The sequence below is a fragment of the Pseudopipra pipra genome, chromosome 10, assembly GCF_036250125.1.
Source record: "Pseudopipra pipra isolate bDixPip1 chromosome 10, bDixPip1.hap1, whole genome shotgun sequence".
Classification (NCBI taxonomy): Eukaryota; Metazoa; Chordata; class Aves; order Passeriformes; family Pipridae; genus Pseudopipra; species Pseudopipra pipra.
Window position 1 is genome coordinate 23,394,490 of NC_087558.1, and position 22,392 is coordinate 23,416,881.

General features: G+C 50.2%; 1 protein-coding gene across 2 annotated transcripts; it reads left to right on the forward strand.

Annotated features, from left to right (window-relative positions):
* The first annotated feature begins 361 nt into the window (after positions 1-361).
* On the forward strand, positions 362-20,865 carry THAP4 (THAP domain containing 4). 2 transcript variants are annotated; one of them, XM_064666803.1, is made up of 6 exons: positions 362-522; positions 1,359-2,512; positions 14,029-14,188; positions 16,096-16,205; positions 17,104-17,207; positions 20,557-20,865. In XM_064666803.1, the coding sequence occupies exons 1-6, from the start codon at positions 446-448 to the stop codon at positions 20,674-20,676; spliced, it is 1,725 nt and encodes a 574-aa protein (XP_064522873.1). In that variant the 5' UTR covers positions 362-445; the 3' UTR covers positions 20,677-20,865. The 2 variants fall into 2 exon arrangements, with proteins under 2 accessions (XP_064522873.1, XP_064522875.1); XM_064666805.1 differs by lacking the exons at positions 362-522; positions 1,359-2,512 and adding an exon at positions 5,546-5,738.
* The last annotated feature ends 1,527 nt before the right edge of the window (positions 20,866-22,392 follow it).

The window sequence follows — 22,392 nt, forward strand, 5'->3', positions numbered from 1 at the left end:
ACACGTACGCCCGGGGAAGTTTTGACAACAAGGCGCCGCCATCTTGTTGTACGGAGCCGTCCGAGCCCCGCCCCTCGTTCCCTGTGAAGGTAACCCCCCCCACCATGCCCACCCCTCTCGGAGGCGCTTTTGACGGCTCGGCCGCCGCGGACCGAGCGGCTCGTCGGGAGGCGGACGCCCAAGAGCGCGGAGAAGGCAAGCGAGCGGCGCAGGGAGCGACCCCTTCCTTCCCCACCGGCCCCGCGGCACCGGCGCCGTACGGCCGCGCCTCGGCCAAAATGGCGGCGGCCGTGTGGCGGCAGCCATGTTGTGCCGTACAGAAACCCCTTCCCCAGCGGCGAGGGGCGCCGCGGTGACCCGGCTCCGCCATCTTGCCGTACGGCGGCGCGGCGGGGCCGGGGCCGGGGCGGGCCCGGCCGGCCGAGGGCGGCGGCGGCGGCCGGAGATGGTGATCTGCTGCGCCGCCGCCAACTGCTCCAACCGGCAGGGCAAGGCGCGCCGCGGCGCCGTCTCCTTCCACAGGTAAGGGCGGCCCGCCCGGCCCGTGCAGGTGCCGCGGCCGGGCCGCCCGCCCCCCGGCCCCGCTGTCCCCGCCAGGCCCCCCCCGGCAGCGGCCGCCCTTTGTTTCCCTCGGGGGGAACCGGCTCGGGGCTCCTGGAGCCTCAGCGCCGGCCGGGCAGCGGGAGCGCCCGTGGCCGCGGGGCCCGGGCCCACCGCCGGCCTGTCCCCACGAGCCCCCTCCGTGCGAGCCCCCCGGGCCCCCCATCGCTCCCTGGGGCGGCTCCCCAGGGGAAGGTCCCTGTCCCGGGAGTCCCATTGGAAACGGCGCCTGGTTCCTCTGCTCGGGCTTTCTTTCACTCCAGGCGTTTCTACACCTTATTGAATGCTATTAAATACACCCGGTGTCAGCATCGCCCGGGCAGCGGAGGCAGCGGTGGGGCAGCGTGTTGGCTGAGCTGGGTGTTCTGGTGGTGGTCACATCCCCCTTCCTTGTGGACAGGGTGTTCCTCGTGGGGGGAGGTGAGCGGAATAATGGGTCGATTGCTGATGAAAACGGAAACAACACCTTCTAGTCCTGTGCTTTTTGTGAAGCGGAGCTGTTAAAGCAGGGAACGAATATCAAATATTTCAGCCCAAAGTGAAAAAAATATTTAAACGAGTGGAGCCTCTCAAAACACAGATTTCACCAGAACCTCTTCAGCCTGACCATCACCTTGGATTTGATCACCTTAGAGGTCTTTTCCAACCTTAACAATTTTATGATTCTGTGGTTCTGTGATCCGAAGAGCACTGGCCCTTCTGATTTCCCAAAAGTGGCTTGTTTTTTCATGGAAACCCATGTCTCGTTTCTTTTTTAGGTTCCCTCTGAAGGATTCGAAGCGCTTGATTCAGTGGCTGAAAGCTGTTCAGAGGGACAACTGGACCCCCACCAAGTATTCCTTTCTTTGCAGCGAGCACTTCACCAAAGACAGCTTCTCCAAGCGGCTGGAAGACCAGCACCGGCTGCTGAAGCCCACTGCTGTCCCGACCATCTTCCAGCTCGCGGAGAAGAAGCACGACAAGCTGGATTATGTCAGGAGCCGAAGGAAAATAGCGAGGCAGGTGCGGGATGGGGAAGCCCCGCGGGAAGGAGGCGGTGAGGTAGCGCAGAGGGACACGTCTTCTGGACAGGACTTCATGGTGATGCAAGGGAAGGAAGAGATGGAGGAGGCGACCCTGCAAGTGGAGATGGGATCGATGTCGGAGGAGACGGAGGCCCTCCGCAGCCAGCTGGACGGCCCTCGGAGAAGGACGTTAGGGGATAGTTTGGGTGCGAAGCCTGGAGCTCAGAAGAAGCTCGAGGGGTCTCCTGTGGAGGAGGACTGTCCCAAGGGCAGCTGGGCGGGGAGCTGGGTGGCAGAGAGAAGCGGCGTGTCGGTCGACGACTTCACCCCTCCTGCCTCCGGTGCTTGCAAGTTCATCGGCTCCCTCCACTCGTACAGCTTTTCCTCCAAGCACGCCAGGGAGAGGCCGTCTCTCCCGAAAGAGCAGCTGGAAAGGAAGAGGCCAAAGAGAGAGGTGGAACCAAGCTGCAGCAGCCATCTCCTGGGACACGACAAGGCCGTGGCAGAAGTGTCCCCGACTTCCTCCCTCACCGCAACTCCCCAGAAACCCTCCCAGGGCCTGTCGGCGTCCCCGGCGGACCTGACCCCGCGCCCGGCCGCCGAGGCTGTGGTGGGGCGCAAGGGCGACACGGACGCCAACCCCATGTCCATCAACGAGGTCATCATGTCGGCCTCGGGGGCCTGCAAGCTCATCGACTCCCTGCACTCTTACTGCTTCTCCTCCCGGCAGAGCAAGAGCCAGGTGTGCTGCTTGCGGGAGCAGGTGGAGAAGAAGAACGGAGAGCTGAAGCTTCTGAGGCAGAGGATCAGCCGCTCCGACAGCCAGGTCAGGAAGCTGAAGGAGAAGCTGGATGAGCTGAAGCGGATCAGTTTCCCCTACTTGAACAGCCTGCTATCCCAGGACTGTGGTCAGTATTCCCAGGGGTGCTGTGCTGAGGCAGAATTCCGCGTTTTCTTAGAGGCTGCTAAAATTGGAGGTTGTAGAGGTGCGATGGGGAAAAGCTATGAGCAAGGGACATTTTGGGAGGGAGAAGTGGTAGCCTGTGTTAGACCAACAGATGCAGGTGAAAGAATTCCTTTTGGGGGTACACAAGTTAGTTCTCATATGCCAAACCTTTCCGAGATGTGGAATGGGAAGTTAGGTTGAGATGTTGCAGACAACTCTCTTGATGAATTTATGTTTTTTTGTTTTTTTTTTTTGTAATTTCCTTTATTATTTTAACTTGTTTGAGACTCAGTGACACCTGTTAGGATTTGCCTTCTTCCTTTGGAGCGTGCTGGTGATTTTTTTTTTTTGGGGTGTGTTAATGAGCTGTCATGGCAGCAGATATCTGTGAAAGCTGTTGTCATCTTCTCCAGTGATGTAAGAAGCACTTCTGATCTTGGATTTCATGCACTGCACTCAGCACTTGGGATACAGGAAATATAAGTGAGGTGGGAGGTATCCAGTATGTTGTGGTACACAGCAAGGTCGTGATTTATGAGCAAATGTCTGTGTTTGCTTTGATCAATTCCTCCTTCAGAAGGCAGAAGAAGTCAGGAAATGGATTGTAAAATGGGAAGTGATGGAGAATGACTTCTCTATCAATTAAAAAATAATGATTAAACACCTGAAAGCACAGGGAAACTCCATGAGGGACAAGGTCATGTGAAAAATTTGTCGTGTGGAAGTTGAATTGGGCTATAACCATTTTTCTTGCGAGAAAAAACATCTTTTAACGTGCAACTTCTGCCCAGTGACTCTGGTTGCAAGGTACAGTTTGGGGCAAGAGTTTAGGACCATCTGATGATGTTTGATGTTTGTGTGGCTGCTGAGAAAACATGGGGTGGCCTTGTGAAGGATTTGTGACAGGGGGCTTGCTTGAAGAAGTCATCACCCATGGAGGGTGATGGTTAATTCTTGCCTCTCCTTTAGGAGAAAAACTTCGTGGCTTCCTCTGGAGCCGTTGGACACAGTGAGAAAGGTGATGGTGGCATAGACAGGCACATCCTCCAGGCTGTTACAGCACAGCCAACGTCCTCACTGAAGTGTAAGAAAGCAGACCCTGACAAAATTTGTGAAGGTCAATACCCAATGCTACTTTTCCCACATGCATCTAATTTTCCAAAGTATGGGGAAACTCACACTTGATTTGGGTTGAGGAGGGAAAAGAAGGGGTTTTTTTCCATGTGGGAAATCAGCCTAGTCTTGTTTGTGCCTTCTGGTCTGCATTTTTGTATTGTTTTGGTCTCAAACTAAAGAAAATAACTAAATACAACTTTTAGGGTTCCATAATTGTTAATATATATTTATATATATGGAAAAGGATGTCTAACTGTGTTCAGATATATATATACACGTATTTTTATATATATGAAAGGGATATCTAGCTTTGTTGGAATACCATCAATGAGATACTAATTGCAGGAAGAGTGTCTTTAAGGACGTTTTTCTTTATTCTGGTGAGTGCTGAGGTTTTTATCCTCTTTCCTGAGACTGATGTTTTTATACGTGTCTTTGAGAAGTTAGAATTTTACGTTCTTACAGAAGATATTCTTAATGAAAATGTCATTTTTTTTTTAAGGATTTGACCAATTTTTTACCTGTTCTGCCATCTCTTATCAACTAAACTGGAGATTAGTGTGTGACAATGAACTGTTTTGGTGATTGTAGCTCGCTGGGATGGGAAGTTTATATGGAACCCTTTGGCTGGGGACTTTTTTAAAGCATTTGTTGATGGCTGAGTGGCTTTTTTATTTATTTTTTCTTTTTTTTTAGCTTAATCTTGGTGCTCTTCTGTCTTGCACTGCTTTTTGTGTGGTCATAGAAATAGTTTATGGCAGTGAAAATAGCTGATGAAGTGCAGCCAGCTGCTGCTGGGCAGAGCCTGGTTCATGCCCAGACACTGAGTTTTGCTGTAATACAAGGCTGAATGGAAGAAAGGCTTTTTGGTATTCATAAAAATACAGTCAGGTAGCATATGAGGTTGATAATAACTATAGTCTTTGTTCTTAGTTCTGTTTCAGTTGTCCTGAATTATCTGATGTGCTGTTGAGGTGATGGTTTTAGGTGTGAACCTGACCTTGCATTATTTCCTTCCTGCTAAAGGCAGTGTCTTGGGGATGGGGAGTGTAAGTGAAGCACCTGACTGGACTGACCATGCAGGTTGTTCCCTGTCTGCATCCCAGCTCCAGGTGTTGCAGGACCTCTCTTTGCTGCTGCCTTATGTTCAGCCACTGCCACAGAATCCCGAGCACAAAAACAAGCTTTAGGCCCACACCCACTAAGCAGAACTTCATTTTGGTGCTAGTTCTCACACATATTTTCCTTTAATGAGACAAATAAATTTCTGCTGGCTGTATCCAAGCTACAGCTGGCTGGGAAGAGCAGGTTTCTGCAGGATTGCTGCACAGCAGTCCCTACCAGCCATGCTTGAGGCCAGGTGACTCAGGCTGGGCGAGTGGCTCCCGGCCTGTTCCAGCTGTCACAATGTGTGTTTCCCAACCTGTCTTACCAGAGGGATCGACTCACAGCTTCTAGGAGGAGCCCCAGGCTGTTTCCTGCACAGCAAGGCTGCCACGGTGGCCCTTTCCACCTGAACTTTGAATTTAGTCGCTCGTTTGGTAGGAAAATGTTTCCTTCTGTTTCCTGGGCTACTTCTGAGGTGCGTGGACCAAAGGTTGGGGAATGCTGTCAGGCACAGTGCACCAGGCAGGGTGGCGTTGGATGCAGCTTGGAGAAAAACAGAATGCACTGGGAGAAATTAGGGAGAGCCAGTGAGCAAATGGGGACCCAGTATCCTAGGGAAGGGCAGACTGTTCTAGCAGCACTGAACTCTGCTACACAAGTGCTGTCTGTTTGTCCTGTTCTGCTGAAGGTCCCACAGCTCCTCTGCATCGTGTGTGCTGGCACAGACAGGAGATCCGAGGTGCTCCTTCCACAGCATCACCTCCTCTTAACGGGCTCCAGTTTGGTGCCTTTGTAAAACTACATCTCCCAGCAGGCAGTGGGATCACTCTTACCCGAGCGTGAGATCACTTCCCTCATATCCATCTTACCACCCTGCGCAAAGCGCCTTCTGGGGGCAGAGGGGGCTAGAGGTAGAGCAAATAGCAAAATATCTGCAAATATGGCTGGCCATGGAGCAAACACAGGTATGGTGCCATGGGGCTGGAGTGTCTGTGCTCACCAGAGAGGTAAAGCTCTTAGAATTCGGCTGCTTGGGTGTGTGGGGAGCCTCCTCCACGCTGCATGTCTGCCTTCGTGAAGGTCATGTTAAAGGCAGGAGAGTTGGCAAAATGAGTCCGTGTGAAAAATGGTTAGCATTTTGCTAGGGATCTGGGGGAAATAATAATTCCTTCCAGCTTGGATTTGTCTTTGAATATTTGTGCAGAGCCAGTGTAGAAATTGGGTCGTTTGTAGTACTTTTTACATGCAAATGAGTCATAGTTAGTGAACTCCGGGGACAAGCAGAAGGACTTGAACATTAAATGTGTTTTTGTGCCCTGATGCCTGGTCTGTGGGGCCTGAGGTGGTGTTCCCTGTCGAGATGGCAACAGGTTTTCATTCATGTTGCAGAAAACAAATAGCAAAATCCCATTCCTCAGTGGCAGTGAGAAGTGGGGTTGTGTGTGGATGGAGGTGCTGTGCCTTCACCTGTCTGAGCAGGACTAGACCAGCAGTGGGGCCCTGTCTGGTTCAGGTTGGAAATTAAATGTGTCTAATGGGTCACAGAGATGTGCTGTCAGATAAATTGCCTCTGCCACGGCAGGCACTGCTAACCTGGCATGTTAACTTGTAGCTAGATTTTAGAAGAAAAGTGCTTTTATTCTGAGACAGCAAGTGCTGCTTGTGAGGGTTTTGTGCCTCATCTGGGATGGGAACAGCCAGGGTAAAAGGCTGGTCCATAGGGTGGATGTTATAAAGAACAGGAAGCTATAAAGTGAGCTGAGAGCAAGATAAGGAGTAGAAATATGTGTGCAGAGGTTAAGAGTGGAGCTGAATCCGTGGCAGGAAGTGTCTTGAGAGAGGCTGTGTGAGACCTCACAGCACCTGTGGCCTGAGCACATGGGTGGGAGGTGAACTGCTTCGAGCTCCACATGGGAGCAGGCACACCAGGTCAGGGACTTGGCTGAGGGGAATGGCTCTTTGACCTCCCCCTTGGGGAAAAAGGCAGTTGGAAGGGAGGAAACAAGACTTTTTGCTCTGCTGTTGTGGTTTTTTTCCAGTGGAATGGTCTTGTTTTTTCCATTTTTTTTCCCTGATAGCCTATAGAGTTTGTGCATTAAGCATTTAATTCTGCAGCACGTTGGCAATGACTCACAACAAAACCCCAGCTTGCAGCTAGGAAGCAACAAAACAGCCAACTAAGGAAAACTCCAGAGAAAGTCAAACAGACTGAGGTGAGCTCAGGTAGGGTGTTTGGGTATAATTTAAAGATGTTTTCTCTGTGTTTTGTAATGCAGAACTCTGACACTGACTACAGGCACTGGAGCACTTACCACAGAGGCAATAACACATTGGTGCTTGGCTATGAAATTAATTACTGAGGCTGTAATGTGAAAAATTTTGAATATAACCACATTCCCAGCTTTTAGAGCAGAGATGGGATGATCCATACAACACCTGGTCTACTGACACCTGACAGGATGCACCTTTCTCAGAGGGAAAAAGAGTTGTAGCACAGGAGCTGGTGGGGCTCATTGACAGAGCTTTAAACCAGCTTGGAGGGGAGAAGGGTGAAGGTCAAAACCAGGCTCACCAATGATGATGTGCCAAAACTTGAGGAAACTGATGGGATCCCTCAATTTGCTTCTCAAGGTGTTGGCTATAATGTACCACACCTGAAATGTTTCTACACCAGTGCATGCAGCATGGGGAACAAACAGGAGGAGCTGGAACCTTTGGCCCATTCCCAGAGATTTGACATCACTGCATAAGTGAAACCTGGTGGGATGAGCCCTGTGACTGGAGTGCCTGTTGGATGGTTCCAGGCTCTTCAGGAGGGATGGGCAGGGCAGGAGAGGTGGAGGGGTGGCACTGTATGTAATGGAAGGGCTGGAATGTCTGGAGCTCACAGTTGGGAGCCCCTGGGGCAAGCAAATAATGTGGATGTCATTGTGGGATTCTGCTCTAGACCTCCCAGCCAGGGTGATGACACCAACAAGGTATTCTGAGGAACTAAGGGACACTTCCAAGTCAACTGCCCTTGTCCTTATGGGGGACTTCAACTTGCCAGAAATTAACTGGGAGCATCACACAGCTGGTACAACCCAGGCCAGAAGATTCCTAAAAAAACCTGGATGAGAGCTTTATGGAACAGGTCCTGAGGGAGCCGACTTGGAAAGATGCCCTCCTTGATCTGCTGCTTGTCCACAGAGAGGATCTTGTGAGTGAAGTGTAGATTGGGGGCCATCTTGTTCATGAGGTGATTGAGTTTAAAATCTCTGTTGGCAGGAGGAGAAGTGCCAGCAAAACCTCAACTCTGGACACGAGGAGCAGATTTCAGGCTGAGCAGGGAATGGGGGAGTAAGGTCCCCTGGGAAAATGTCTTTGCAGGTGCTGGAGTCCATCAGTGCTGGTCACTTTTCAAACCTCACCTCCTAAGGACACAGGAGAAGCAATTCCCAAATGCTGGAACTCAAGCAGCTGAGACGGAAGGCTGGCTTGGCTGAGCAGGGATCTTCTCTTGGAAATAAGGCACAAAAGGAAGGTCTGGGCCCAGTGGAAGCAAGGTCAAGTGACATGGGAAGAATTCAGAGATGCTGTTTGCCACTGTAGGGAGAAAATTGATACGGCCAAAGCTCAACTGGAGTTGAAGCTGGACAGAATGTGAGGGACAATAAAAAGAGTTTCTGAAATACATTAATGGGAATAGACAGTGTTCAAATAACATCAACCCATTCCAGGATGAGGATGGTCACCTCACAAACAGGGACAGAGACAAGGCCTCTGTCTCCAACACGGCTGACAGACCAAGGGGGTCTCAGTGCCCTGAGCTGGAGGACCATGACTGTAAGAACAATCAACTCCCAGTCCACCCTGAACTTGTGTAGGATCTGCTGCAGCTGGATCCCTACAAATCTGTAGGGCCTGATGGGATTCAACCCAGAATCCTCAAGGAGCTGCTGATGTCATTGCAAAACCTCTTGATTTTTGAGCAGTGTGGGAAATCCAGGGAGCTCCCAGCTGACTGGAAGCTGGAAATATTGTCCCAGTTTTCAAGAAGGGCAGGAGGGAGAACCCTGGAAACTATAGGCCTGTCAGTCTCACTTCAGTGCCTGGTGAAATCATGGAAAAGATTATTCTGAGAAGTATTGAAAAATAACAGTCATTGGTCACAGCCAGCATGTTGTCATTGAACCTAATTTCCTTCTGTGACAAGGCAGCCTACCTGGTTGATCTGGGAAAGCCAGTTCATGTAATCTTTTTGAATTTCAGCAAAGCTTTTGATACTGTCTCTCTCAGGATCATTCTGGACAAAATGTCCAGCCCACAGCTGGATAACTGTGTTACTCAATGGGTGAGCAACTGGCTCATGGCTTGGGCACAAAGGGTGACAGTGGATGGGGTGACATCAGACTGGCACCTGTCACTAGTGGGGTTCTCTAGCCCAGTTCTTTTTGACATCTTCATTAACCCCTTGGATGCAGGACTCGAAGGGATGCTAAGTTAGTTTTCCAAGGACACTAAATTGAGAGGAGCTGTTGGCTCCCTGGAAGGCAGGGAGGTGCTGCAGAGAGACCTCAACAAATAAGAGGGATGGTCCATCACCAACTGTCTGAAGCTTAACAAGGGCAAGTGCTGGATTCTGAACCTGGGATGGGACTACCCCAGATGTACGGACAGACTGGGAATGAGAGGCTGGAAAGGGCCCTGGGGGTCCTGCTGGGTGACCAGTCAGCAGTGCCCTGGCAGCCAAGAGGGCCAACCCTGTCCTGGGGGCATCAGGCCCAGCATTGCCAGCTGGGCCAGGGAGGGGATTGTCCCGCTCTACTCTGCCCTGGGGTGGCCTCACCTTGAGTTCTGGGGGCAGTTTTGGGCACCCCAATATAAAAACAGACATTAAGCCATTAGAGAGCACCCAGAGGAGGGCTATGAGGGTGGTGAAGGGTCTGGAGGGGAAGCCTTGTGTGGAACAGCTGAGGTCACTCAGTTCAGCCTGAAGAAGAGGAGACTGAGGGGAGACCTCATTGGGGTCTTCAACATCCTCCTGAGGGACAGTGGAGGGCAGCACCAATCTCTGCTCTGTGACCAGTGACAGGAGTCAAGGAAACAGCATGGAGCTGAGTCAGGGGAGGTTTAGGCTGGATATTAGGAAAAGGTTCTTCCCCCAGAGGGTTGTCAGGCACTGGAACAGGCTCCCCAGGGAAGTGGTCACAGCACCAAAGGTGTCTGAGTTCAAGAAACATTTGGACAATGCGCTCAGGCACGTGGTGGGATTCTTAGGGTGTCCTGTGCAGGGCCAGGAGTTGGACTCAGTGATCCTGATGGATCTCTTCCAGCTCAGCATATTCTATGATGGAGCCGGAGCATGTTGGTGCTAGGAATGCTTTACTCATTTGCTGGGGAGAGCATCAACAAAGTGCACGAAGGGTCGCAGCTCTCAGGGAAGAGCAGCAGCGTACAAAGCCACCTTCTGTACTTAAATATGGACAGAGTATGTTGAACAAGGCTGCTCCTTAGTTACCAGACCCTTGATGATGATGAGTTAAACCCAGAGAGCGACCCAGCTGAAGGCAGAACTGCAGGAGGCTGCCAGCTGTTGCCGCAGACGCTGTGCTTTGAAGACAGTGTGAGTTAGTTTGAGTTGTGTTTGAGGTTTTGTTTTGGGATTTTTTGGTGGGGTTTTTTTGTTGTTGTTTGTCTGAGGTTTTTTCTCATGTTTCCTGCAGCAAGTATTCCCCAGCTCAGGGGAGTAGGTTAACTGCCTTGTTAACAGCCAGCTGGCTGCTCACTGTGGCTTTGCTGATAAAGCTGCGTCGGAATTTGTGCCAGCATAGCTTTCTGTGCCAGGGATCCCACTTGAGAGTCACGCCCGCTGTGCAGCCGTGGCCCGAGGGGGCTCTCCAGCCACTGTGTCTGGTTTGTCTCACAGCAGGGAGAGCGCCGTGTCTGCTGTTGCAAAGCCTGGACAGCTGGTTACAGTCTGACTGTGTTACAGTGTGGGGTGGGATTTGACTTCTAAACCCTCCGTGAATGGGAAAAATGTGGAAACAGTCCATCTGCGAGTTTGGAGGGATGGAGCAGGGGTCAGGTGGTGAAAAGGAGATGACTTGTGTGCTCAGGGCCTGGGCATGGCAGTTTTGGCCTGAGTGGCTTCCTGAAGGAAAGAGATCAAGCTGGTCAAGTTGCTTATGGGCCTGTGGTTTTGTCTCCCAAGCTGTTGCAACTTGTGAGCATCGTGGCTGATTTCAGCTGGATTTCATAGAATCACAGGATGGTTTGAGTGGAAAGGGACCTTGCTGCTCATCTTGTTCCAACCCCTGGCTGTGGGCAGGGACATTTTCCACTAGACCAGGTTGTGGAGGAGCAGGGGTCTGGGAGATTCTGGATTCAAGGAAGTGTGTAATCTGGTAGGGGAAGGTGACTTTAGGAGTGCCCTTGTTAAGAAAGAGGCTACAGTAGGAGCTTCCCTGTTATTGGGTAAAAGAACTGTGCATGTGGATGCAAGAGAACCAGCATTAAGAGGACCCCATCTGAGTGTGAAGCTTTAAGCATGCACAAGGGTGACCAGGGTGCAGATTCTCATATGTGGTTGGTGTTCTTGATATCACCACATGCTTACTTTTTAAGCCACATTAGCAGGTTGTTTGTAAAAGTGATGTGCCATTATTTAGATGCTTGGGACATGCAGGCTCCTTTGTCAGTGTCAGAGAAGTTTCTCTTGACAGGGACTGCATCTTTAAACCTGTTGTTCGAAACAAAGCAGCTCAGCAAAGAACTTTTTGTTGCTACAATAGTCTTGCATTTACCTGCAAGACATAAAAAGCAAATTTCAAATGACTACTTTTTTTTTTTTTTTTATGGACTCAGTCAGACTCTCTCCTGTCTGGCTCCCCTCTTGCTTTTCCACTCTCCCAGCCCAGCCCTCTGACAGAAGGCTGCCAGGGAGGCAAATGGACTTAGTCCACCAGTCAGAGAGCAACACTGAAGGTAAGAAGAGCACTGCATGGAGTGAGATCAGGATGTCTTTATTCCTCTACACTTCAGTGAGTCTCTGTTCCTTATTCCCACCAGCACTTCTGCTGCTTTTGGCATTTTCCAGTGACATGAGAACTAAAAAACTCACATTGGCTTTGCTGCCATCCAGGTAGTTTGGAAAAGTAAGAATGGTCGCTTGGCCATGTTGTTTGCCCATGTGCCATAGACTTAGGATGTACAGTTACATCTCCACTTTTCAGCTGGCTGGAATTCCAGCTCCTTGGAAGTGAGACCAGCTTGCCCAGTCAGGCACCTCCAGACAGGCTGGATGCTGCACAGCAAGGCAGAGATCAAGCTGGGGGTGCTGGAAACAGTCAGTTGGCTTTTCTTGGTTTATAATGGAGTATGAAGAGTGGCAATGGCTAAAGCCATTCCTTTCCTGTGTCGTTTTGTTGCTTTTTCCTGAAGTGCTGCAAGCAGAAGAAAAGAAGTGCCCTATTAAAGCACTGTAGTGACAGAAAGCATCCTGCTCCTGGGATGCTGACCCAGGAGAGGGCAGCAGCAGCCCAGGCTGCAGGCTCTTCCAGCCTTTCCAAAGCTTTGCTCTTTGCTTCCACAGTGGGAGTGGGGCCTGCAAAAAGCCTGGAAAGAAATGCAGTGTCTGCAGTAGGGAGTGAAAGGCGAACACCAGTCAGATGGGAGAGTGGAAGGCTCCTTACCCACAGAACTGTGTGTTCTCCACTTGGAAATGCAGAAATGAGTACAGTGAAATACTGTCTGGTACACTGATGCTGCTGTATGGGGTGTGGGAACCCCTTCCCAACCCCTGGATGAGCTGGTGGGGAATGCACAGGCTGGAAGGGTGCTCTGCAGAGCCTGGCTCTGATGCTGTAGACTTTTATTACCTATTTCCTGGTGAGCTCTCATGTTTGTCATGTCGCTTCAGTTTGCAAAATACTTCAGGATAAAGCAGAGTTATTAACAGCACCTTGCTGACATGCAGGCTGGCTTTCCAAACCTGCCTGTCTGTGGGACAATGAGTACCAAAAGTGATCTCTTTTACCCAGGAAAGCTTCTGTTCCTCCTCCTTTGGCATTCCAGGTACGGACTGTCTGTTCTTCCTCCTTACTCAGTGTTTTTAGCCTGATATTTGATACAGAGCACAGTGAAACTCAGACTGATCAAGCAAATTTTGACCACCTTTTTAGGCCCGATTTCTCCCTGCAGCCTTTCAGACCAGCCAGACAGGCAGCTTGTTCTTGTGTTTGGTGATCTCACTAGGTGTGGAAAACACTCCCCTGGAACTCCCACCTTGCCAGTACGAAACATTTGTCCTGTGAGGGGGAGAAGGACATGCCTTAAGCATACTTCAGTCATATTTGTCTGCATAACAGACTACTACTAGAGTAGTGGGCACACATTTGTATGGGAGTCAGGATCCCAGGGGTGCTGTCTCACTTTCCCTACTTACACCTTAGTAATGGTTCTGCTCTGCTTTTCACATGGCTTTAAATTGTCTGTCTCCGTTTCTCTGATTAATTTTTTTCAGGTCACCACCTCTGAAAGCAAAGTGCTAAACTGTTGTTTATCAAAGCTCTCCTAAAGAAGCTTTAACTGTGAAACAGACTTTGGTTGCTCCTTAATAAATGCAGTGACAAAGGGAAGTGTCTTTCTCTTCCATTTACTCTTTAACTTACAGGCACTCAAGTCTTTTTAAAAGGTTTCACTTAGTCCAGAACCTAAGCAGAACAACTTCTGAATGATCCCTGCCCGTCTCTTTGTATAAAGTTCAGGTCACTGTTAACCTCTTAAAAAAATTATAGCCAAATTTTGATCTTAAAAATGAACACAGCCTGATTTTCCTCTGAAGTGAGGACTCACTTCCTTGGTCTCTGAAACAAACAGGGAAGGCAGGTACTCAGTGCCTGAGAAAGATCAGCCCAGAGCGTTAGAGAATTTGTTACAATTTAGTGATTTTTCTTTACACTGAGATTTCAGTCATCTTCTTTCTTGCATGTAGATGGGAGGGGGCTTTCCTTTCGGATCAGACTACGGAGAGGAGTCAGAAATGGACCACCTGGAAGAGTGCTCTTGTTCTATGTAAGGCTAGGAGCAGGTTTGGAAACAGACCCAATTTCCATGACCGTTCATTGTTCCCCATCTCCCCTTGCACCTTGGAGGTGGCGCTGCTCTGGAGAGAAGTGTTGTTGCAGCATTTCTGAGGTGCTTTGTGTTCACCTCCAGCCAGCTGTAGAGCACAGATCCCTGAGTTTTCTTTCTTCTTTCTTTCTTCCTACACAGAGACTCCCCAGCTGAACCCTGTGATGGAACCCCTGTCCTGGATGCTGGGCACCTGGCTCTCGGACCCGCCAGGAGACGGCACCTTCCCTACAATGAAGCCCTTCCAGTACCTGGAAGAAGTGCACATCTCTCACGTGGGGCAGCCCATGCTCAACTTCTCGTAAGTCAAGGGTTTGTCTGTGTTGGCAGCAGCTATTGGAGTGCAGCAGGCATGGCTCCAGTGTGATTTGATGTTTGTGTTTCTTTTCCAATGGCAAAGTACACAGATTTTCACCTATCAAATGAGATGATGTCGTGGTATGTGACTACATGGTCTGACTTTTATTTTCCTTGAAAACTTGGCATTCTTTGTGAGACTCCCACTTACAAATACAACAGATGAGGGAGCTGTGGCATGGCTGCCAAGTGTGTCCATTTCAAACTGTGGTTCTCAGCCTTCACCAGTGTAGAAATCTGAAAAGAATTAGTCTTTATCAAACCATATGGGATGGGAGGCAGGTAGCTTAACTGCTTTGGCTGCAAGTGATTGTTCCAAGAGAAATCAAAAGAAATCTGGAGAGAGAGAAGTGACATGTTAGCTGCTGCTCAGTGCTGCTCTGGTGCTCGTTTGGGAGGGGTGAGTTGGAAAATGTGTTGCTTTGAAAACCAAGAAAAGAATAATTACAAGATGTAAGTGCTGTGTGAGAGATGCCCTGTGTTCCTCGAGAGTGACAGAGCTGCCAGCTCAGCCTGTGACAGTTTTAGTCCAGTTTCCAAAAGAAACAAAGCTCTGACAGTCATGCTCTGGCTGCACCTCCCTCTCCAGCTTGTGAACAGTTACTGATTTGAGTCACCTGGGTTTTTTTGTCCTTTTCTTTGTGCCAAGAAGATACACAGCCTAGATCTGTTGAGCTCTGGGATGCATCAGGAAAACAGGCAACAGGCTTGGAGGACAGAGCTCCCTGCTCCTGGAGCAGTGCTGCATGACTGATACTTATACAAGTACCCCTTGAATACTCCAAGCACTGAAAAAAGCCTGATTTAAGGTTGTTTCTCCCACCATGAGAGCTCCATAGGGTACCTGGTTTCACTGGCTGCAGAGCACAGAGGCTGGGATGCTCAGACAGCCCTTAGCAGGGATGCAGCCCTGCACCACTGACAGAAGTCATTCCTGGCTCTTCCTGTAGCCACATGGTTAAAAGGAGACATCTTTTGTTGAGAGGCAAAGCCAAATGGGAGGAGTAATTTGTGTATTTGTACCCAGAGGACAGCCAGAAGCAGCTGCAAGACAGCCAGACTCTTCCTAATTCTTCCTTTAGCTGTGCTCCCTCTTCCTTGTCTCCACTTCTTTGAAGCCAGTGGGTTTCTGTGGGGTGTAGGGGTGCCATGTGCTGCACCTTGTGCTGCTGGTCTTTTAGGAATCTTGACTCTGTGTGATCCATTGTTACTTCATATAGGGAACACTTGCTTTGGACTTCTCAGCCCTCGGTGCTGCTTTAATAAATAATGGCCCCAACTAATATAATAGATAAACACATGTGATACATATAATCACCCACATGATGGGTGACCAAACCTACGGTTTTTAAGGCCTCCTGAAGAATAAATAAGAATCTGAGCTGAATTTATCTTTTTGAAGGGGGCGATGGGAGAAATATGTCTGTTCTGTTGCTGCCTGCAGCAAGGAATACACAGAAAACACAACTTGCCAGGTGTAAAAGCTAAAGATGATACTGTGATTCCAGATATTTATTGGAGAAAAGGAAGTATTTGAGACAGAGTGTGGCTTCAGCATATATGAAATGTCTGAGTTCCTGAGGGGTTTCTGAGCTAGCTCTTAGAAAGACCCAGGAGCTGTGGAAAATCTAGAGCTTGAGCTGAAATAACTAACTCCAGCTCTAAGAAATAGCTGTGCCTGTAAAGAACCATATTTTTCCAGGTTTACATCTCCCAGCTGTGAAGTGTTGTCAGTTGTTTACCCCTCAAAGAATACTGCAGGCACTCACATGGTTAAATAAGAGGAAACCAGGCCAAACAGTGTCTTTTCATGTGAAACACATCAGCTTTTGTGCTCTGATTTCCCCTCAGGTTCAACGCCTTCCACCCGGACACCAGGAAGCCCATGCACCGGGAATGTGGGTTCATCCGCCTCAAGCCTGACACTAATAAGGTGGCCTTCATCAGTGCCCAGAACACAGGTACACACCTGATACCCATGCTGGGGAAAAGAAGAAGTCCTTACCTCGCTGGGCCATTTCATCACTTTCTCAGAAAGTTGTCGCACCTCTCACAGTTTTATTTAATTGACTTTCCCCGTGGGCATCGCTGCTCTCGGGCGCTGGACCCTCAGGTCTCAACCAGGAAGTCTCTCATGGTGTGGATGTAGCACCTTGGTACTTGTTACACACCTGGCAGGGACTGAACTAGAGAGAACCACGTCTCAAGTATTATAAGTGAAAGTGTTAAACCCCAGTTGGTGCTTAAATTTGCATCTAAAATGGCAGATGCTGAAGGGAAAAGTGCCAGTTGCTGTGTGGTACTCATCCCACATGGTGTGAGTAAGGCTGGCTGGATTTTTCTGAGCAGCATTCCCTGTCTGACAGCGTGTGGATTTGCAGTTGTCAATAATACTTGGGCAAATAAAACCATTCTACAGGGAGAGTGATGGTATGTTATGTACCCTAATAGATCATGGAATGGTTTGGGTTGGAAGGGACATTAAAGTTCATCCAGTTCCACCCCCTGCCACGGACAGGAACACCTTCCACTATCCCAGATTGCTCCAAGCCCCTTCCAACCTGGCCTTGGACATTCCAGGGATGGGGCAGCCACAGCTTCTCTGGGCAGCCTGAACCAGGGCCTCACCACCCTCACAAGGAAGAATTTCTTCCCAATATCCCATCTAAATCTCTCCTCTTTCAGATTAAAACTGTTCTCCTTGTCCTATCCCCATCTGCCTGTGTAAAAATCACAGAATCAGAGAAATCCTTCTTTTTTATAAGCCCCTTTTAAGTGCTGAAAGGCTACAGTAATAATTGTGACATAGTTAAATAACCTTTGTAGCCTAATAATGTGTATGCCCTTGCTTCAACCTAGGTCTGGTGGAGGTGGAGGAAGGGGAGGTGAATGGACAAGAGCTCTCTATAGCTTCTCACTCCATAGCCAGGATCTCCTTTGCCAAGAAGCCCCACGTAGAGCAGGTGAGTGCACACACAGTGAGCAATTCCCGTAGCATTGCTCACCCCAGAAGGAGTCTAGTTGACAGGGTAGGTTAATTAGCATGCTTTAATTACAGAATGCCATCAGGAGTTCTTGGAAATACTGCATGGCATCCTGGCTTATCCTTTCTGTAACAGCCTTCAGTAGGTATTTTGTACATTATGAGACCCAGAGGGATCATTAAGATAAGAACTGACGAGCTGGATCAGACCAGCCAACCCAGAATCCTGTCTCCAGCAGTGGCCAGTAGCAGGTCCTTAGGGAAGAGAATAGGAAAGTCTTGTCTAAATACCCTTCTGTGGCAGTGGGGTTAGTTCTTAATGCTGTTTTCCTGGATTGATTGCAGGATGAGGGTGCACATATAAGGTACAGTCAGTATTGGGCCTCATCAGGATATTTTAGGAACACCTAAAGTCTTGCTAACTTGCTTTTCAGGACATTCACACCTTGCTCTGGGCTCTTTTCCCACCTGTGGCTGCAGGGCAGGGCTGACATTTCCTATCAGCTCCAGCCTTGGTTGGTTGCTTTTAGGGTCTTTTTGGGGGGTTTGACTTGTTTTGAGTGTGTATTTTTGGGTTTTGACTTGTTTTGAGTGTGTAGCAGGGGGTTGTTGACACAGCTGGAAGGGGTACAGCCAGCTGTGAGTGCAGTGGCACTGCTGGGGGCAGTGTGGCATCCTGAGGTCTCAGTGTCACATCTGAAGTTGTCGTGGCTGACCAGCAGCTGAGAGAGACAGTGAGGCTGAACAAGCTCTCACAACCTGGTTTTTATGTGCTACAAAACTTACCCATAGACAACAGAGAGCACAAGTTTGTGCAGATGTAGACAAAAATTTCATGTGCCTACACAGTGTCCTAACTTTGGAAAGTCCTAACTCCCCTGCCTTTAGATGCATGTTGTCAGTTGCTGGGTTTCCCCTTTCCCAGGAACAGCTGCGTTGCCTCCTTTCTGTAGCAAAACTAAAGCCATTAGATACTATGGATATCAGCAAGGGAGCAGAGCTCTTAATTGCAGACATTTAAACAAAAGGGACTGTCCTCTCTGAGTCACTGCCTGAAATGTGAGCTGATGGTCTGGCAGGAGGAGGGGGGGAAGCACAGAAAGCCAGCAGATGTCTTCCTAGTTGAGGGCTCCAAGGCTGGCTTTGGCTGGAAGAGGGAACCTCTGGAGCTGGAGGTCCATGCTCATCTGGCACCTGAGGGCAGCTCAGGCCTAGGGACTGGTCCCAGTGAGTATCTGAGAGGCCCTTGCTGGTGAAGGAGAATGTAGAATGAGAGAGTAACCAACTCCCAACATCTTTTCTCCTTCACCAAGAATAGCATAAATTGCCCATGGAAGCAAAGATACCACAAGTGTTGTGAGAAGGGCACATGCTGACACTTTAGTTGCTCACTTTGAGAAAACTTCACTGTATTATATTCCTGCTGAAAAGTGATTTGGCTTGGCTGTGGCTCGGCTGAGCTGTCATGGAGGCAGGAAGACCCTTTCCCTGGGCCAGGCTGTGTCATGAGTGGTGTAGGTTGCTTGAAGAGTCACCATCAAAGGGCTTATCAAAGCAGGTTTAATATAAATTTCTGAAAGCACAACTTAAAATTTGATGTGGCAGGGTTCCCTCTATTGCTCATGGGTGAAACATCCAAAGGAAAAGTGGATTTGAATCAGTTTGGAATGATTTACACAGAGACTGAAGACACAAAGGGTAAGGGAGACCCTCCCATTGAGTCACGAGGTTCTGAGAGGATCCCCTTGCTTTCCAAGCTCCTGGTGGAGCCTGGCTGTGCAGAGTCCAGACCCAGGTCCAGACCCAGACTCAGTCAGCAGTTTATGTTTAAAGGGAGAAATACAAGGAGTAAGGGAGACCCTCACGCTGAGTCACTCGGTTTGTGACGAGCGTGTGGAGAACCAGCAGGTTTTCAAGCACTTGTAGAGCTCAGGACAGTCCTGGCCTTATGTGGGCACTGAGGGCACCAGGTGAGGCACCTGCAGAGCTGCCCTGTCACCTGTGAAAGGTGATGGAGATCAGCAGAGTCCCCCCAAGGCACATGGGTCACTCATGTTAAAGATGAGTGACTTTTGTATCCTTTTAAGTGCTTTTTCCTGCTTAGGGAATTTGAAGAACACTGGTGCATTACAAGGAGAGCCTCATCAGAGCAGCAAGTAGGAATCCAAGCATCATGTGTGTGTGACTGTGTTCCTGCTGTTGTTGCCCCTGTGGATGTTGGAACGATGGCGTGTCCTCTGCACCCCTGCATAGCTCTGATTCCAGAAGGAGGACATGTTGGATATGGGAGCTAAGGGCCCACTGTGGGCATACGAGTGGGTCTGTGAACAGAGAGTATGGAGCAGAAAGACTGGCAATAGCTTATGGATGTGCCCTTGAGTGACTTCAAGGCAATGAATGAGTTTGGAAAAACCTCTGGATGTTAGGAATTTCTAAATGGGGCTGTCTGAAGTGACTGTGAAAGAGTCGTGCTTGCAGCTGCCGTGCCCTGGTGTCACCCACACGGTGCCGTGGCCGTTCTCCTGCTGGGCCAGGTGGCTGGAGTGACACCCTCATCCTTCTGAAACAGCACCTGAGGTTCAAAATGGTGGTCCCACTTCTCTCCTTTATTTTGATGACAGCTCAGAGCAGCCCTACAACCTGTGCTGAACACTGGATGTTTCAGGCATCTGCTGGCACAGGTCCCAAGTGGTCCAGCTCCACAGGGCAACCCCAAATTGCCTCTTTCAAGGGTTGGTGCAGCACAAGCGGGCTCACAGCCTGCCTGGGTGCAGAGATGAGGATGATGTCACCCGTGGAGCCCTCCTGGCAGATGGCAGTGCTATTCCCTCTTGCCTGGGGCTGGACCTCAACCTGGCTGCAGGTGCAGGCCAAGGCTTGGCAGGCTCCAGTCTCCTCATGTAGTCGTGTCCTGCCTTACCCTGGCATGGTGTGGGGACCTGCAGAGAGCCCAAGGGGTTTGGAAGGCTGCCTTGGTGAATGATGGCTCATCCATTTCCCTGAGCTGCCAGCAGGGAGCCACTCTTCTGGTAGAGGGATGTGGTGGACAGATGCCTGTCTGTACTGAGGTGATGTCAGCTGTAGTGCCAGGACCTTGCCTTGCTCCATGGATGATGGGCTTGGAGCTGGTATTGTGGAGAAGGCTGCTTGCTTTAGGAGAGACAACTCCTTGTTTACTCGCCTGCTGTAGTGAGGATATCCTTCCTTGGTGGTGTGTTGACAGCAGGCACGAGGATGGCAAAGAGAAGGTCGAAAGCACAGGTAAGGGATTTACCCATGGATGCTGTTTGCTTGATTTCCTTATTTCTTTTCTTCCCTCCCCCATTTAGATTACCAGAAAATTCAGGCTCAATTCTGATGGGAAACTCGAACAAACTGTCTCAATGGCAACCACTACGCAGCCCATGACTCAGCACCTCCACATTACCTACAAGAAGGTGACACCCTGATGCTGGGAGTGCTGGATCTCCCTGGGCAAGGAGCAGCAGCAGCTCGGGAGCACAGTAGGGCAGACCCTGGAGCCTGCTGCCTGCACTCATCCCCTGGGCCCCGGAGCTGCCCGTCCTGTTGAGAATGTTATTCAGATCTTTCTGTAATGGTATATAAAAAAAAAAATAAATAAAAAGCTTTTATTTTTATGGCTGTGTCTTTGGTGTGATTGCAGGGTGGTGTGTGCCTCCTGCTGCTTGGCAGTGCTTACAGAGGGCTTTGTGCTGCTTGTTCATTAGTAGGTGTTGCATTAGAGATCCAAACTCCTGGACGACCTGGCTAACACTGGAAAAGCAGAAAGTTCAGGAATGGATTTGCACTGCAGGGACTGACTCTGAGAACTTGAGAGCCTGTCCAATGAAACTTGACTTAATTATTGGGAGGGAGCACCTTCTTGCTGTGGGACAGAGGAAACTGTCGCAGGCCCTGATCCCAGTGGTGCAGTCCAGCAGTTTGAAGGGAGTTGGTGCAGTGCTGGAGGCCAGGGCCAAACCTTACTGAGCTTCAGTACATAATATCACAAGACCTTCGGGGATAACTGTGAGCCAGCAGAGAGAAGAGAAGCAGCCAACAGTAGGGATCAATCTCAGCAACTCTTTCCAAGTCTCAAATTCCAAGGCAGCCTTAGACTTTAATGAAATCTGTCATCGAGTCCCTCAGCAGTGAGGGAGGCAAAGGACTCGCACCACTACTGGTCTACAGTAGAGATTCTTCAAAAGGGACTTGGGCCAGGTGATCTCCAGAGGTCCATGCCAACCCCAGCCAATTTAGGAGTGTAACACTGGCACAAGCCCACCAGCAGCAGGGACCACCCTGGAAGGGAGCTGGGCAAACGCTGCCGTCGCCACCTCCATCCCTTCGTGCTGCGCTGGCTGCAGGAGCAGCAGCGGCGGCAGGAGGAGCAGCAGCAGCAGCAGCAGCCGCGGGGTCCTGGAGGTCGCCGTCGCCGGCGATTCTCCGACGGGGATAGGGAGCAGAGTCCCCCCGTGCCCCCGCGCCGTGTGCGGAGGGAATTGGAACAGCGGCTGCACAGGGTGCGGGAGGAAGAGCTGGCCTCGGGGGACTACGTGCGCCGCCTCCCCTTCATCCCCTTTGAACCGGAGCCTCTCTGGGCCCCGTGAATTAAAACCCCTCAGTATTCCTACATGAACCTAAGCTGGTTTCTTCTGTGCCTTTGCTCATTGCTGCAGGACTGGGGGAGTGGGAGCTGTAGGAGAGGGTGGGATATGGCTGAAGAACCAGTAGAGGGGGAGGAATGTAGATGATGGAACTGGAGGAGAGGGTCCTTCCTGGTAGTTCTGGGTTGCTTTGCCCATCTCCATGGGGATACAGTCCAGAAGAGGAAGATGAAAGGGAAATGGAAAGTTAAAGGGAAAATCCCCTGAGACTCCTTGAGCAGATCCCAAAGGGGCTGGTGTGTGCTCTTCTGAGGGCCAGGCTGAGGAAAGAAGCCGAGATGGAGGCTTGGGGCAGATCCTCCTCTCCTCTCCTGGCCCCGCACACCCCTGTGCTGTGGAGGGCTGGGATCCCTGGGGAGGCTCTCCGGGCTGGCACAGCCCTGGCACAGCCCTGGCCAAAGGGCACCTGCCTGTGCTGCCCATGGGAGAAGCGGCCCCAGCCAGGCTGGGCCTCGTATTTAAGGGGTCTCCTCTGAAAAAACCCACAGCCCCTCCCTT